Consider the following 17,196-nt stretch of genomic DNA (forward strand, 5'->3'; position numbering starts at 1 on the left):
GGTTCAATCCCCAGTAAGGCAATAATAACTGTGGAGGGATAGACAGATATGGGATATATCGTCTCCCCTTAAAGTCAGGCATAGTCTCCGACTATGGCAAAAGTTACACCATGTGACTTGTGATCACTGCCATAAAAGGGGACACAATTTTTGCCTCATCTTTTTAGCTTATTCTTGGAACCCAGCCACATGCTGTCTTTGAGAAAGCCCAGCTGGAGTTAACCTCAGTTCTTTCAAGATGATTTCAATCCCAGCCACTGTTTGATTATAACCACATGACAGACTAAGAGAGAATCACCTTGCCAATCCAGTCAACCCTAGAATTCTTAGAGATTATAAGCAATTTTTGTTGTTTAAAGCCAAGAAGTTCTGAGGTGATTTGTTACACAGCAATAAATACCCTGAATAATATGAAAGTTAATATTTTTTCCCCATGGATCAACATTCAAATACTATCTTCAAAGGACACACACATCTTTTGGTCTGTCTACTATGGCTTTGGAGAAAATCACTTCCTACTCATTCTTAAATAAGGCCCCAAGCCTCTAAGTTTAAGAGTGGACAGATGTCCAGGGAGGATGAACAACTTACTACCCATTCCCATTGATTACTATGATTCTTTCAGAGTGACCCAAGCCAAGCCAATTACAGTCTACCCTGGAGATTTTAGCTAGTACTCTCAAGAAAGAGATCTGTTTTCACCTAGATCACAAACTATGGGGGAGATTTAAATCTAGGATCGAGGGTGGCCATTTTTTTTTCTATCTTTGAATGAAGCAAACACAAAAGAAAGCAGTAGCTGAAGATCATGTCCTGATGATATTAAGACCCTGGGATGTAGCCATGACTGAAGTTAATGTCACTGTAGGACTTAGTGTTTAATGAGGCAATGAATTCCCCTTTTACCTTAACCTAGTATGTTAGTCCATTTCCCATTATTATCATGAAATATCTGAAGCTAGGTAATTTATAAAGAAAGTAAGTTTGGGGCTGGGTTGTGGCTCAGCTGTAGTGCACTCGCCTACCATGTGCGAGGTCCTGGGTTGGATCCTCAGCACCACATAAAAATAAATAAATAAAGATATTGTGTCCAACTAAAAAATAAATATTAAAAAAAAAGAAAGTAAGTTTATTTAGCTCACATTTTTCAAGGCTGAAAGTTCAAACAGTGTGGTGCTGGTTCTGATAAGAGCCCTCCTAGCTATATCACCTCATGCTGGATGGCACAGCAATGGCAGGAGCTTGCAGAAGGAAGAGCTCATACTGGGAGCAGAAAGCAGGGAGGGGCCAGAAATGATCTCCTACTGTGCTCCACCTCTTAAAAGTCCCACCACCTCTTATTATCACACTAGGGACCAAGTTTCCAACACTGAATCTTTGCAGAACACACTTAAACCATATCCAAACTACAGCACCAGGTTTGTTGGGTCTCTGCCACATAGTCAAATATAGGTTTAAATAATATTGCCCAGAAAAATCTAAATAAATAGTCTATAACCTTTTGGGATCTAGAAGGGCTATTTTTAAAATCCTGCTAGTTTGGGACATATAAAACTTACTACTCTGTATTAGGAAGGCTAAAGCAGGAGGACCACAAGTTCTGAGGTCAGCCTGGGCAACTTAGGAAAGACCTGGGTCCTTATCCAGATTAAAAAAAATATATATATATATATATATATATATATATATATATATATATCTGTATCTATATATCTCTATATATCTATATCTATTCATTTATGTCTTAGTAGAAAAGCCAGTTAACAGCATATTTAAAACTATTTGTTTTATACATTGACATACCACATGCTTTTCTATAATATACTTAATTTATAAAGAAAAATATATTCATACTCACACATCATCTACCACCCTACCAGGACCTGCAAAGTTGCTACCTACAGGAAGCACTTAACATTCTAAGAAATTCTTAACATTCAGTGTCTCCAATCTAGATACAACTGTACCAGAAAAATAACTAAAGAGAACTTTTCTGCTAGGCGTGGTGGTACACACACGCCTATAATTCCAGTTGCTTAGGAGGCTGAGGCAGGAGGATTGCAGATTTGGAGCCAGCCTCAGCAACACAGGAAGGTGGTAAGTAACCTAATGAGACCCTGTCTCAAAATTAAAAAATAAAAAGGGCTGGGAATGTGGCTCAGTGGTTAAGTGCCCTTGGGTTCTATCCCTTATACCAAAAATATTTTAAAATAAAATAATAATAATAAATAAGAGAATTTGTTTTTACATTTTATAGAGGAGATGTAGATGAAAATAAATGTCAGAGAGCACAATCTAAGCAAAGTCCCACATGACAGGTTCCAAGAGAGAATCATCTCACTGAGTTCAGTCAACCCCCAGCATTCTTAGAAATAATAAATGATTTTTGTTGTTTTAAGCCATGAAGTTTTTTTTTTAAAGAGAGAGGGGGAGAGAGAGAGAGAGAGAGAGAGAGAGAGAGAGAGAGAGAGAGAGAGAGAGAGAGAGAGAGAGAGAGAATTTTAATATTTTATTTTTTAGTTATCGGCGGACACAACATCTTTCTTTCTTTGTGGTGCTGAGGATCGAACCCGGACCGTACGCATGCCAGGCGAGCGCGCTACCACTGAGCCACATCCCCAGCCCAAGCCATGAAGTTTTGAGGTGATTTGTTACATTGCAATAAGTAACTTGAATAATGTGAAACTTATTAACCATTTCCCCACAAATCAATATTCAGATACTATCTTCAAAGGACACACACATCTTTTGGTCTACTCTGTCTTTAGGGACAACTGCTTCCTACCCATTCTAGTCTAGTTGGGGGTTTTGTTGTTGTTTGTTTTTATGGTACTGGAGATTGAACCCCAAAGGGCACTTAACCACTGAGTCACATCTCCAGCCTTTTTATTCTGAGACAGCATCTTGCTAAGTTGCTTAACAACTAAGTTGCTGAGACTCGCTTTGAAATTGGGGTCTCAGCCTCCCAAGTTGCTAGGATTTCAAGTATGAGCCACCCTAGGCTGGGGTTTTGTTTTAATATTTATTTAGACAGTTTTAGGTGGACTCAATATCTTTATTTTATTTTTCTGTGGTGCTGAGGATCAAACACAGTCAGTGCCTCATGCATGCAAGGCAAGTACTCTACCACTGAGCTACAACCCCAGCCCTAGGCTAGGATTTTTGACAGGGCTCCACGTCAGTCTCAGAGGAGTCTTATAACATAGATCCACTGCTCTGATTTTACCAACAAAGTGGAAGTAGAGGAAGGCTGGGACTAGGGGTACACAAACGTGTCGAGGTTTATTCCCAGATACCAGATCCGATAGCATGATTAATGTCATTGTCTCTCCAGTTTTCTGTCAAGAATGTTTCAAGAAACTGGACAGACTAAGTCTATAAAACAGGAATCCCTCAGTGATTTACCAGTGAGCACAAGAGACAAAGGCAGGCTAGGGCTGGAAGCCTTTAGCATCACATTGCCACCTTGTTTTCTAGTTCAAAATCCCAGTGGATAAACTGACCTAAAACTTCATAACTCAGTTTGAGTGAGAAAAGGTATCAGTGCTCTACTTACATTTCTAGTGCAGATTCAAAATGCTTTTTTCATTAAAACAGTTTATTGAGGACTGTTTTCTCTTCCCTCTAATGACTGATAAAAAGGTTGGTAAATTTTGGATAAATATAGATGAAATATAACTTTAATCTAAACTATTCTAAAATCAGTCAAAAACCAGGAAGAAAAAGTCTCAAAATATCCAAAGTAAAAACTAAAGCCCACGTGTGGAAGATTTTCTCACAGGAAATCCCTCAAGTCTTTACCACCTTTTGTTTTAAATAAACAAAATTCAAGTTTTTCTCATTGCCTGGTTTATGGTGAGCAATAATAGCAACTCTATAGCGAGGGCAAGGAGTAGCTGCTTACCTGAGATAACTGGAAGTAGCAAAAAAAAAAAAAAAGAGCTTACTTACTAAGGAGAAAAGAGGTTCCACAGCTTGGCACCACATCATGGAGGGGTTATGCAGCCCTCCAGATCTTAACAGCCCATAAAGTTACTCATGTAATTAGTATATAAAAATTCATCCATCTAATGTTTTTAAGTACTTACTTATGTTCAAGGTTAAGTCCTGTGGATCACAGATTTGTACCACACAGTAATAAGAAGCACAAGTGATTAGCAGAAATAACACATACACAAATAACCCTATTATGAAGTAGAAAGCATTAAGGATAACAGGTGAAATGTAATCAGTGGTTTGGCAAAGGCAAAGGTTATCTCCAGTTTTACAGTGACACTGAAAATAGAGCTAGGTCTTCATTTGGATTTAGAAAAAATGAGATGTAAAGTACATTCTAGACACAGATAAAAATTGGAAGGATATTTGGTGAGGGGGAAGCAATGTGTCTAGTTTGGCTGGAAAGTAGGTAAGGCTAGAAAGTCACTAGATAGTGAATGTTCATTCAGTAATGAGCATTCAGTAATGTTAATGATTACTAATTTTAATTACCACAAGTCATCAGAAAGGTTAACTATGAGGCACCTAATTGTGAACTAAAGACTACCATCACTTTCAAATGGTATTTGAAACCAAGCTCTGGGCACTAGGAATATTCAGAGAGGCCCTGTTTTTGATGTTTTTAAACAACTCTTCTTAATGTCTAGTTTAATAGAAGACCCCTGGGATATATCTGTTCCTACATTTATATTGTGATGATACACTATTTTCATTTCACAAAATATATTCTTTTTTTTTTTTTTTTGGTATCAGGGATTGAACCCAAGGGTGCTTTACCATTGAGCTACATTCCTGGCCCTTTTTATATTTTATTTTGAGACAAGGTCTCACTAAGTTACTTAGGTCTCACTAAGTTGCTGAAGTTGATCTAGAACTTGTGATCCTCCTGCCTCAGCCTCCCAGGTCACTGGGATTACAGGCATGCGCCACTTCAACTGGCCACTTTCTTATCTCTGGCACTAAAAGATGCTCCAGGCTTGCCACAAATTTTAATAATCACAGAATTAGCAGGGTTCTTGACTGCAGCAGCAGAACTGATCTTAGTTAAATTAAACATAAAGGTATTTACTGTCTCAGGTGTAATGATACATGCCTGTGATCCCAGTAATTCAGGAAGCTGAGACAGGAAGATAACACATTGGAGACCAGCCTCAGTTATTTTGCAATTATTTTGCAAGACTCTGTATCAAACAGCTCAGTGGTAAAGCACCCCTGGATTCAATCCTCAGTACTGGGTTGTTGTGGGGGAAAGGAAAAGAATGAAAGTCTACTGGTCTGATCATAGAACTGATGAGAAGGTCAGATATCCTAGCTTGAGCTAAGGTATCAGAATAACCTGACTGGAATGCTGGTCTCTAATGTCTGTGCTGAACACAGCCAGTACTACAACAATGACTCCATTGGCAATCTAGTCTTATCCTCTCTACACTATTATTACTAAGTCTCAATTCTCAAGTACATCTTCTTAAATAATATGTGATGTATACCCAAAGTAGTTGTGCTCATTCTGAAATACAATACTGCCTCAAGGAAAAGCACTTGTGCAATTTTTGAGTTATGAGCTGAACTAATTGCTTTTCTCATAGAATGACATTCTTATCTGAAAGAAGCAAGGGTAAACTATGATTATTCAGACACAAATATTTGGTAGATACTTTTCTTGAAAGTGAATTAAGTAAATTTATCACTTAAAGGAAAACAACTTGTCTTTATTGCTAATGATAAAATTTGAGCTTTCAAGTGAAAATCAGAATTTTATAAAATTTACATGTGTTTGATAGCTTCCCAATGCTCAAATACTTGTGAGATCACTGGTGATAGGTCTTTTTAATACTGTATGATAGATGTGCCAATATTTGCAAGATCTAAGTAATTCAGTGAAATGATAATAGAAGTGTAACAATATTAATACAAGTATGGATTTTAAAAAGTTCATTAGAAGTGTAAGACATTAATGTATTTTAATATAACAATATGAGCCAGGTGTAGTGATACATAGTGTGGTATATGCCTATAATCCCAGTGAGGCCGGAGGATCCTAAATTCAAGGCCAGCCTCAGCAATTTAGTAAGGCTCTAAGCAATTTAGTGAGATCTCGTCTCAAAATAAAAAGGGAAAATGGGTTGTGGGTGTAGCTCAGGGGATGTAGCTCATAGTAAAGTGGTTCAATTCCCAGTACTCAAAAAGAAGTAAGTAAGTAATTAAATAAGTAAATAAATAAATATCAATATGAAAATTCATAGATATGGTTTTAGATACCATGTTGCAACTAAGCACTTAAGAAAATACCATTTGTGGAGCCAGGCTTGGTGGTGCCCATATGTAATCCTAGAGGCTGGGGAGGGTGAGGCAGGAAGATCATGAGTTCAAAGCCAGCTTCAGCAATTTGGTGAGGCCCTGCATAACTTGATGAGACCTTGTCTCAAAATAAAAAATAAAAAAGGGCTGGGGATGTAGCTCAGTGGTTAAGTATTTCTGAGTCCAATCCCTGGTACTGCCTCCCTCAAAAAAAAAAAAGAAAAGAAAATATTACTTCTGGAGTTTATTCAAAAGGACATCCAAACTTACCTGAGAAAGTAATTATAATACTACTCCCTTTTTCAAGTGCCTATGTTTGTGATCCTGGATTTTCCTGGTATACTTTAATCAAAAGATTATATTATTATAAAGTAACTGTAGGAGCAGATATGAGAACCTAGAAGTCTTCTATTAAGCTAGACATTAAAATTATTTGTAAAAAAAAAAAAATAACATTACTCTGAGCATTCCTAGTGTCCAGTCCTTGGTTTCAAATATTATCCTACAATAAAAAGTCTGGGCTTCTTGGAGAAATGGTTGATGGTAGAAATGGACAGGAAATACACAAAATAAACCTACAGCATCTTGTATGTAGTGCCAGAAATTAAGAAAGTGCTTAAAAGCAAACAAATAAAAGAATGTCAATATGTGAAAGGGAGAAGCCAATAGGAGAAAGATCCCCACCATGGCCAAAAATAAATAAATGAAACAGTACTGAATTATAATCTAGATAATAAAATAAATATCTATGGGTCCATACTAATACAAATATTGATTAAATATATAAGTACATGAAAAGGAGACAAATTTCCCATGCAGAAGAATTCCAAACATTTTATAAAGATGCTTTGGCTTGCTTCCTGAGTACAGCATGGAAAGAGAAGGAAAAAGGAACTTCAGTGTGGAGAAATCTAATATTATCTTAGCCAGGTGAATAAGGGTGATAAGTAAGGTATGTTGATAGTATATATCACATGTTGATATGATGACAGTGACATTTTACCTCTGTATTCCCCACTCCCCATAACCCCAGTCTATTCATAAGAAAAACATCAGACAAATCCCAACTGAGGAACAGTCCACCAAATATTTGTCCAGTATTTTATCAAACTAATAAAAAATGAGGAAACTGTCAGGCCTATAATCCCAGCAACTTGGGAGGCTGAGACAGAAAGATTACGAGTTCAAGGCCAGCCTCAAAAAAAGAAAGGAGGGGGGCTGGGGTTGTAGCTCAGTGGCAGGGCATTTGTCTCGCATACCTGAGGCACTGGGTTTGATCCTCAGCACCACATAAAAATAAATAAACAAAATAAAACTTAAAAAAAAAAAGAGGGGCTAGGAATGTAGCTCAGTGATAGAGCATACCTGGGTTCAATTCCCTAGACCACACACACATAAAATAAAAAAAAGAAAGTAAGAGAAATTGTCACCCCAAGGGAAGCTTAAAGAAACAAGATGACAAAGTAACATACTATCCTTGATGAGGCACTAGAACAGAAAAAAAGATAGTGGGTAAAAATTAAGGAAATTTTAATAAAGAATGGACCCCAGTTAACAACAATGTATCAATAAGGGTTTTATTATTTATAACAAATGTACCACAGTAATGTAAGATGTTAAAAATAGGGAAACTGGGTATGGGTATAGGGGGAACTCTCTGTACTATCTTCACAATATTTCCATAAATCTATAAATTATAAAAATAAATTTTAGGGCATAAATTTTAGGGCTGGGGGTTGTGGCTCAGCGGTAGAGCGCTTGCCTAGTGTGTGCAATGCCCTGGGTTCAATCCTCAGCACCCATTAATTATATAAAAATAAATAATTATATAAAAATAAATAAATAAAACAAAGATATTGTGTCCAACTACAACTAAAAAATAAATATAAAAAATTTTAAAAATAATAAATAAATTTTAGCTAGGCACAGTGGCACACACCTATAATCCCAGCGGCTCAGGAGGATTATGAGTTCAAAGCCAGCCTCAGTAATGGCGAGGCCCTAAGCAACTCAGTGAGACTCTTTTTCTAAATAAAATAGAAAATAGGGCTGGGAATGTTGCTCAGTGATTGAGTGCCCTCGAGTTCAATCCCTAGTACCAAAAAATAAAAAATGCAATTTGCTTTACTAGGTTTTTTTTCATTAAAATGTTATTTATATTCACATATAATGGGTTACTTTCAATGAATACTTAAAGTTTTTTTCTCAGAGCGGAGCCAAGATTGCAACCAAGTTGGAGTATGAATCTGTGCTGTGTGTAAAGCCAGATGTCAGTGTCTATCAGATTCTGCCTGAGCCTACAACCATGGTTACAGGGCAACTGACTGGAAATTAGACCAACCTAACTGGACTGGTCCTCTCCAAATTACTTCGGAAAGGGAAGACTGCCTATTATCAAACTCAAAGACAAAGTTTCAGGAGAGCCCTTTACTCAAGTACTAGTAGAACACTATCCTGGTATTGCTGTGGAGACAGTGAGAGATTCTAGCCACTACTTCGAAATTTGGATCCAGGATGGGCAAAGTGGCACTGGATTCACAGATTGGGGAAATGCCTTTGACTTTTATGTCTCCTTGCAAGATCACTTCAAGTGGGTAAAGCAGGAATCTGAGATTTCCAAAGAATCTCAGGAAATGGATAATCGTTTCAAGTTGGATATAGGCTTCAGGGAAGGAGAGACTATCAAGTTGAGTATTGGGAACTTTCCAACTAAGAAAGGAGGTGCTTCTAAGACCAGGGACTGCAGGAGCTAGGTCATTTCCCCTCAAAAGAAGAAAAATGACCTCTAATCTGTACATTTTTTCTCTATCTTTTTTTAGAAAAGGGGGGGCACCGGAGATCGAACTCAGGAGCACTAGACCATTGACCTACATCCCTAGCCCTATTTTGTATTTTATGTAGAGACAGGGTCTTACTGAGTTGCTTAGTGCCTTGCTTTTGCTGAGGCTGGCTTTGAACTCGAGATCCTCCTGTCTCAGCCTCCCTAGCTGCTGGGATAACAGGTGTGGGCTACAGCATCTGGTTCCATCTTTTAAATTCTTGAATTTATTTCAGAATCATTTCATGATCCTTGTGTGCCTCTTTGTGAACCCCATTGAACAAGTTCAGGGGAGACAAAGCCTTGAAACGTTCTTTTCCACTAACCCCAGATTCTAAAAATGAACAGGCTAACCTCAGTATTTACAAATTCAGAATTTTGATAAGGGTAGGTTTGGAGAAAATTGGGTGTCCTGGGTCTCTTCTGCATAGCCTCCTTCAGGCTTGTCCTTTTCAATAAATACCCAATGCTAGGTGCAGCCCCACCACTCTCTTGTGTTTACACGTCTTTTCCTATGATAAGAGGATTATATTGGTAGCACCACTACAGTTGTGTTTAATGAATAGTGGTTCTTTGACATCTTTCGATGTTTCTGGGATGAAGGAAGAAGTTGAAGGGGTTGTGCTTTCCAAGTTATAGTCTACAGAAGTGTTTAATTTCTTGTAGCTCCATCTCATTGCTGCATTTGAAACACAGCATTAATTTATATTCACCCCTTTATTTTCTTTATTTGTGTTTTTTAACCTGATCTGTAGAATAGAGAGGTTGAAAGTACTTAACTCTCAGTCAGTACCCACGCTGCCTTACTGCCTGGGTTTCTGACCCCTTTCCTTAAATATTTCTTTTTCAATCCATCTCACTCTTCAATAGAAAGCTGCTATTACATACATTGTCATTTTTGAAGGAAGTTGGGAGAGTCAAAGCTTTACTCATAACTGGTTTTGTCTTAGACTTTGATACCCACCAGCTATGGTATCTTAAAAGCAAGTTGCTCTCCCATCACTTTCCTTTCCCTCTGCCCTGCCATTCCTTTTATAATGCTGTGAAGACAGTTCACCTCCTCAGATAAATTGCCACTACCTATTTTGCTTGTAAATAGGCAATTTTGAGAATTAAATGGGAGGATATAATTTCTTCCCTTAGCATCTATTTGGATATGTAGATTCTGGATAAAGAGGGATCCTTATGTTTACTTTCAAAGTATATTGTTTCTCCTAGATTTTACTCTTAACCTCTTTCTAACTTTGGGTCCCTATTTTCATTGCCTTCCTTTCTTTTTTTTTTTTTTTTTTTTGTTTTTAAAGAGAGAGAGGTAGAGAGAAGTAGAGAGAGAGAGAGAATTTTAATATTTATTTTTCAGTTATCGGCGGGCACAACATCTTTGTTTGTATGTGATGCTGAGGATTGAACCCGGGCCGCACGCATGCCAGGCGACCGCCCTACTGCTTGAGCCACATCCCCAGCCCCATTGCCTTCCTTTCTAGGCAGCTCTATTCTTACAGAGCCATGGCAGGACATTTAAAAATTCCAATAGAAAACACTAAAAAGAAAGTCTGTAGTGACTAACTATTGGGAACCTATTTTCTTAATCTTCCTCCATGTTGTGTTCCTTGTATTCTCAAGATGATAATATATTATGTATTTGAATTGCTGCAAAATTGAAAATGAAGATATATATATATATATATATATATATATATATATATATACTTAAAGTACTTAACTCTCATTCAGTATCCACGTTTTACATATATATATATACATATATATATATATATATCTTCATATGCTGTATTGGTGCAATAATGGTAATTAAAAATATGGAAAAAGGAAAAAATTTTTCTCAATTTGATTTTTAGGTATAAAGGAATTCTAAGGCCAAAAAGTTTGAAAACCACTGATGTAAGTTTCACATATATGGAAAAATTCATGTATATGGAACCTGATTCTTCAAAAATACAGGATGAATTCACCACGTATAATTCCCTTGTGTTATGTGGGTCACTCACAAGTATCCCTTCAACCTGTTACAAGTTTCACTGTCAAAGTCCCTGTGCCATGTTGGTAATACTGTACTAGCACTTTGTGTTTCTATTAGCTGGATGATTAAAAAAGAGAATGGGAGGGCTGAATACCTACCAAGAGTCAGGTTCTAGAGTACTTCACACATATTATCTCTTAGGGATGACCGTTTACCTACACCCAGGACCAACATTATTACAATAAATGAAGAAGAGATAAGAACCCAGGTTTGACTACAAATTCTCACTCTGCAGTAATGGGAATAACCCTAACAAAATATGGGCCAGGTGGCTGATGAAAGAACACTCAGAGAAGAGACAGTATGCAGCCATGAGGATTAGGGAACTGGAGTAAAAGAACAGAGCTAGAAAGCAGAGTCAGAATCAAGGACTGAACGTGAGAATGAAAGAGAGGTGTGTAAAATGACAAACAAGAGAGTGAAAATTAGAGCAAGGATTCTGGAAGAGGTGCAGGGGAATTTTCTGACTTTCCCTTCTTTTACCCAAATTCTCTCTTATTGCTAATGCCACAGGCTACCACCACAGACCACACTGCTAAGCCTTCATCACTGCCAACAGATCTCAGTTTGGAAGGTAAGGAGGATGCAGGATGAACTCTGCCCCACTGCCCCTTGCCTTGGTTCCTCTCCAACCTTACATTTTACCAGGCTGGTGCCAACAAAAATCAGCAATTATATCTTTGGGGAGAAGGAGAGGGTAATAGAATACCTTTCTCGCAGCAAGGTTACCTGTTAAAAGAGGAAAATTTTGGTCTACCAATAGAGTGCTGACTGAAAGACCAGCATACCCAAGGCAGTCAGTTATAGGACAGTGTGAAAACACTACATTTAAACTTCCAAACAGCCAGGCACAGTGGCACATGAAACTGGGGAGGAAGGCCTGAAGTAGGAGGATCACAAGTTCAGTGTTAACCCTCAGCAACTTAGTAAGACCCTATCTCAATAGTAAAAATAAACAGATTGGAGATTTCGCTCAGTGGTTAAGCACCCCTGGGTTCAATCCCTGACAGAAAGAAGAGAAAAACAAAAAACAAAACAAAATGAACAAACCGCCCCCAAAGTCTATAGAAACCCACCATTAATAACTCCTTTTAGCTGCATATTAAATATAAGACTACATTTGAATCTCCATGTAAAAAAAATCTAAATGTGGAGCTGGGGTTATGGCTCAGCGGTAGAGTGCTTGCCTCACAAGTGCAAGGCCCTGGGTTCGATCCTCAGCACCACATATAAATTAATTAATTAATTAAGTTATAAAAAATAAAAATTAAATACAAATAACCTAAATGTATTCTCCCTCTTACTTAGAAAATGTTTCCTGGGCTGGAATTGTGGCTCAGTGGTAAAGCACTCGCCTGGCACATGCGAGGCCCTGGGTTCAATCCTCAGCTCCACATGAAAAATAAAGGTATTGTGTCCAACCACAACTAAAAAAATAAATATTAAAAAAAAAAGTTTCCTGGGCTGGGGATCTGGCTCAAGCGATAGCGCGCTCACCTGGCATGCGTGCGGCCCGGGTTCGATCCTCAGCACCACATACCAACAAAGATGTTGTGTCTGCCGATAACTAAAAAATAAATATTAAAAATTCTCTCTCTCTCTCTCTCCTCTATCACTCTCTCTTTAAAAAAAAAGTTTCCTGCCACCCTTCCAGTTACCCCTTTTGAAACCGTTTCAGCAATTAAACAAAATAGTGTTCAATGTTTTTCACCCCTGACAGATCAAGAAACTTATTTCTTAATTTAAAAACAAACAGCTAAATTTTTATTAAGAAGAAAACCATGCCAGCGTATTGGAGACAATTATCACTTGTGCCTTACTAGTAGAAAAGATTTAAAAAATGGATTTAATCCTTTTTTTTTGACCAAGTTTACTTTTCAAAAGCAGCATATCCCTTCACTTCTGAATCATTTATCAAATCAATAGTGTTGTGCTAGATTTGTTGCTCAGTGGTAGAGAGCTTGCCTAGCACACGTGAGGCATTGGGTTTGATCCTCAGCACCACGTAAAAATAAATAAAGGTATTATGTTCATCTACAACTAAAAAAAAAAATTAATCAATAGTGTTTAGTAAATGACACTGGACCATCTATTCAAAATAAAATACAACAGCTGGGCACAATGGGTAATCCCAGTGGCTTGGGAGGCTGGAGCAGGAGGATAGTGAGTTCAAAGCCAACCTCGGCAAAAGCAAGGCACTAGCAACTCAAGTGAGATCTTGTCTCTAAATAAAATACAAAATAGGACTGGAGATGTAGCTCAGTGGCGGAGTGTCCTTGAGTTCAATCCCTGGTACCCCCCCAAAAAATTAATTAATTAGATACAATGTATGTGACTACATGTGTTTAGATTTTTATAGCATTTCTGGATTCCTGACACATCTGAACCCCCAAACAATGGTTTTTCTTTTTCTTGTCCTCCTTCCTCATATTCTCTTCATAGTAGAGACAAAAACAGGACTACAAAGGTAAAAGCCTTATATTTTTAGAGGAAGATGACTGAGGGAATTTTAAACTAAAACTGACAAATTAAGAGTACTGAAAATCAATTACATCATGTTAACAATATTATGTGCAGGAAAAAAAGATGGAGTAATTCATCCTAATCATTTTAAATACAAGAGTTGGAAATGGGTGGGGGGGCACAAGGGCATATACCTGTAATGCCAGCTACTGCCTCAGGAGGCTGAGACAGGAGGTTCACAAGTTCAAGGCCAGTTTGGGCAATTTAGTGGGACCTGTCTCAAAATAATAAATAAATAAAAAGGGTTTGGGATATAGCTCACTGGTAGACCACTCCTCAGTACCTCCCACCAAAAAAAAAAAAAGAAAGAAAAAGAAAAACAGTGGTCTTTTAGTATATAAGAACTCACTCCATACTTAAGACAAAAGGTACAGTGTAGTGTTATATTTCATCCCACCTGCTATATAAACAAAAATTGGCTCTACTAGAAAACATCCATATTTGAGAAATGTTAAGTACAGTAAAACAAAAAATCATATGTTCAAAACTAACAGAGGAGTTAAGTATTTACAACTAATTTACATTTTTAAAAAGTTGAAAGCTAACATGAATCAATACCTTGCATTCTCTTTTTCCCTTTCCGGGGAAAATAAGAAGCAGATTCAAGAATCTATGTCAGTACGACAGTAAGTTTTGTCACTTTCACTGAACACAAGATATTTTTAAATCTCTAATATGATAAAATTAATGCTAAGTACTTTAAAACTAAAACATTTACATGCATTTTGCCATTCAAGTGATTTTTAAAAAATACTTCTACTTTTTGTGACAGTCTGTCTCTTTTGAGAACGCTAATCCTAAGTTTAGGAAAATACTCCACTATAAAATGCTTTTATTCCAAATCCCATCACTCATAGAATTTTGCTAGACACATCAATTAACCAAAATCCAGCTTGTCAGCATCCCCAAATAACCAAAAGTTAGGTTTTGACACAACTTTTAAGAGAAAAACAGCAAATCTCTAAAAAACAAATTGATCTCAGTATTTTCAAAGTCCTGGTCCCGTTATTCAGCAAAACCCAAGGACCCAGAACAGATCTTCAACCCATTAATCTTACCTAGCAAGTCACCAAGCTGGCTATGGTGGCCAGGTCAGTGTTCCCAAGTTTGCTGAGATTTCCAGAAGGGTTAAAGCAAACAGTGGAAGGCCTTCTTTAGGCTTAGGGGCTTTTATTTAAAATTCTTTCTCCTCTTCCCATCTGGACTTTTCCCTCCAACTTTTTAGCTTACAGCCAAGCACCTTCACCACGGAAATCAGAAGACTTTAGCAAATGAAAAGCAAATTCTCCAAAAAACAATGAGGCTCCAAGCCCACCTTTTATCTAAGGCACAACATCCCATGAAGGACAATAAATCACCAATGATGACTAAGGACGGTATTATAAAGAGACAGATGAGAACGGTGGGAACAAGGGGTTAAGAGAATAATTCTATAAAATGAGTCTACTATGCTGCTCTCCCATAAGCTTTCTTTGCCAAAAAACAATCTGCTTGTAGCCCTGCCTGGCCCGAGTGGACAGGAAATGTCACATTCCTCAGCAAACTGAGGCAGAGTGCCAAGGTCAGGTAGTAAGTGTAGTAATAAATGATCCAGTGAAAAGATGAGGGCTGAAAATACAATGGTTTGCTAACAGTTACCTCCGGGATTACACTCCTGGGCACAACAGGTTGCTAGCAATAGCTCCAGTGCTCCAGTTCCTTCCCACCCTTAGGCTACTTGGAGAAGAGAGAAGGTAATGATTAAAAGGGAGATTCTAGGATCTGTAAAAGAGCAAGTCAAACCACTTACACAGACACCCAGCTCTAGGATCCCTTCTCTTAGGAGAAGTCTATTGCTATATCTTTTCTTTAAAAAAAAAAAACAAAAAAAAAACTTGCTTTCTACATTTTTGTAGGCGGTTCTCAGGTGTTTAATTTTCAACATCGGGGAACAAGGACCCTCTCCTGATCTCCAAGACCGGTATCAGTATTCTCTATTCTCTTCAACCTCTAAAGAAATATCCAATGTATTTAACATCTTCTATGTGCTACAACTCAAAAATATATATATTTTGGAAACTTTTTTTTTCAGTTCTTGAAAGTGAAGAGTTTCTTCTATTCAAATTAATCAGAACCAGAACACATTACTTAGTCATCAAACTTTTTATTGTCTTTACCTAAAATTCTTCCTCCAAATTATTTAAAATTTTCTTCTATTTAGGAAATAGCTTCTACAGTACTTTCTACTATGCCAGAAGACAGACTGACAACAGTAAATGACCATTTCAGAAGGGAAAAAAAACCTAAAAGTCAAAACTCACCCCCATTCACTGCTTTATATTGTATCTATGTACAAATCTGTTTTCCAAACAGGAAGAAGGAGGGATGGCTGTCTCTTAACCACCTAATTTCCCACAGCTTCTTACACGAAGCTTTGAAGTAGTGGACATCCAATGAATGCCTATTTAGTTATTAAACACTTAGTGTTTAATAACAAGTTTGGACATTCCAAAATACTGACTGCACCCCTCGAGTCAGCCGCCGGCTCCCGAATCCAGATCGCCCATGGCCTTTCTCTGATGAAATGAAACCTCTTCGCTCAAGAAGACACAGGATGGGGGCAAGAGGGCCACCCGACTTCCTCCCGCAGGGCACCAGATTCTCTATTCACTTCGTCAAGCTGCAGGTCGGGAGGCCTTTCCCACTCCATCCCGTTAAGCTATGTCTGCGTCCGGAGATCCGCAGGGGAACGAGCCCCCGCCCCACCCGGCAGGCAGACTGCCTGGCGTCGGGACACTGGGGACGCCTGCGCAGAAGAACCCGCCTCCCACCCGCCGTGCCCCTCGGATCCGAAGGGTAACAATACCCCCTTCTGAAAGACAGGCGGGATAGGCCGGGGACACCAATACGCGTCCGCACGCTCCCTGATGCCTTGGCGCGTCTCGGGTGCTCAACCGTCTTCAGGTGCCGCGCTCGCGCCATCACTACTCTTGCTGACAGGGTCGCCTCACCTGAGCCGGGCTCCGCCCCCCTTCTCCCCGCTGGAGGAGGCGGTGACCCTTCTCCGATCCGACCCGATAGTGTCGGAGGAGGCGGGAACGTCCAGACTGGCGTCTCCGTGATGGGACTTCCTCTCCCTTCCGCCCGCCCCCCGCCCGCCCCTCCTTTCGTTCTCTCAGCTCCTTCTGCCGGTTCGCCGCGTCTCTCTGTGAACACCGCGGCGGCGTCCGACAGTAAACGGAAGTGACGCAATGCAAGATCACCTACCCCGCTCTATTTCTCCTCCCCTACGACCGGGATGCAACCAATCATCAAAGGGGAGGGCGGAGCCGGGGTGGAGTGCAGCCTGTCTCCCGCGGAACCCGGAGGAATTTACTCGGCCCCCTGAAAAATTGACCAATCCACAGTCCCAAGAGCCCGGCTCTGTTTACTACCGACCGAATCCGTGAGCGCTCTGGCCAATCACCGTTTGCCTTAAAACTGTTATCAAATGCCTTTAAGGCGGGATTTATCACTAAGCAACTCCAGGCTTGGACTATAG

The 17,196-nt window shown here is 38.9% G+C and overlaps 1 protein-coding gene and 1 pseudogene across 3 annotated transcripts in view; one reads left to right on the plus strand and one right to left on the minus strand.

Moving 5' to 3' along the window:
- Positions 1 to 16,879, minus strand: part of Zbtb5 (zinc finger and BTB domain containing 5) — a 32,887-nt gene extending 16,008 nt beyond the window's left edge. The window contains exon 1 of one of the 3 annotated variants that reach the window (XM_005326293.4): positions 16,667 to 16,879. Coding sequence is in view for 1 of the 3 variants with exons in the window: in XM_078047833.1 (XP_077903959.1) it covers positions 16,522 to 16,637 (116 nt within the window). In the remaining 2 variants the exon portion in view is untranslated. The other 2 variants (XM_078047833.1, XM_040286054.2) reach the window with 2 other exon arrangements.
- Positions 8,474 to 10,777, plus strand: LOC120889849 (adaptin ear-binding coat-associated protein 1 pseudogene; annotated as a pseudogene).
- Positions 16,880 to 17,196: the final 317 nt, after the last annotated feature.

Source organism: Ictidomys tridecemlineatus, chromosome 4 (genome assembly GCF_052094955.1).
Source record: "Ictidomys tridecemlineatus isolate mIctTri1 chromosome 4, mIctTri1.hap1, whole genome shotgun sequence".
Taxonomy (NCBI): domain Eukaryota; kingdom Metazoa; phylum Chordata; class Mammalia; order Rodentia; family Sciuridae; genus Ictidomys; species Ictidomys tridecemlineatus.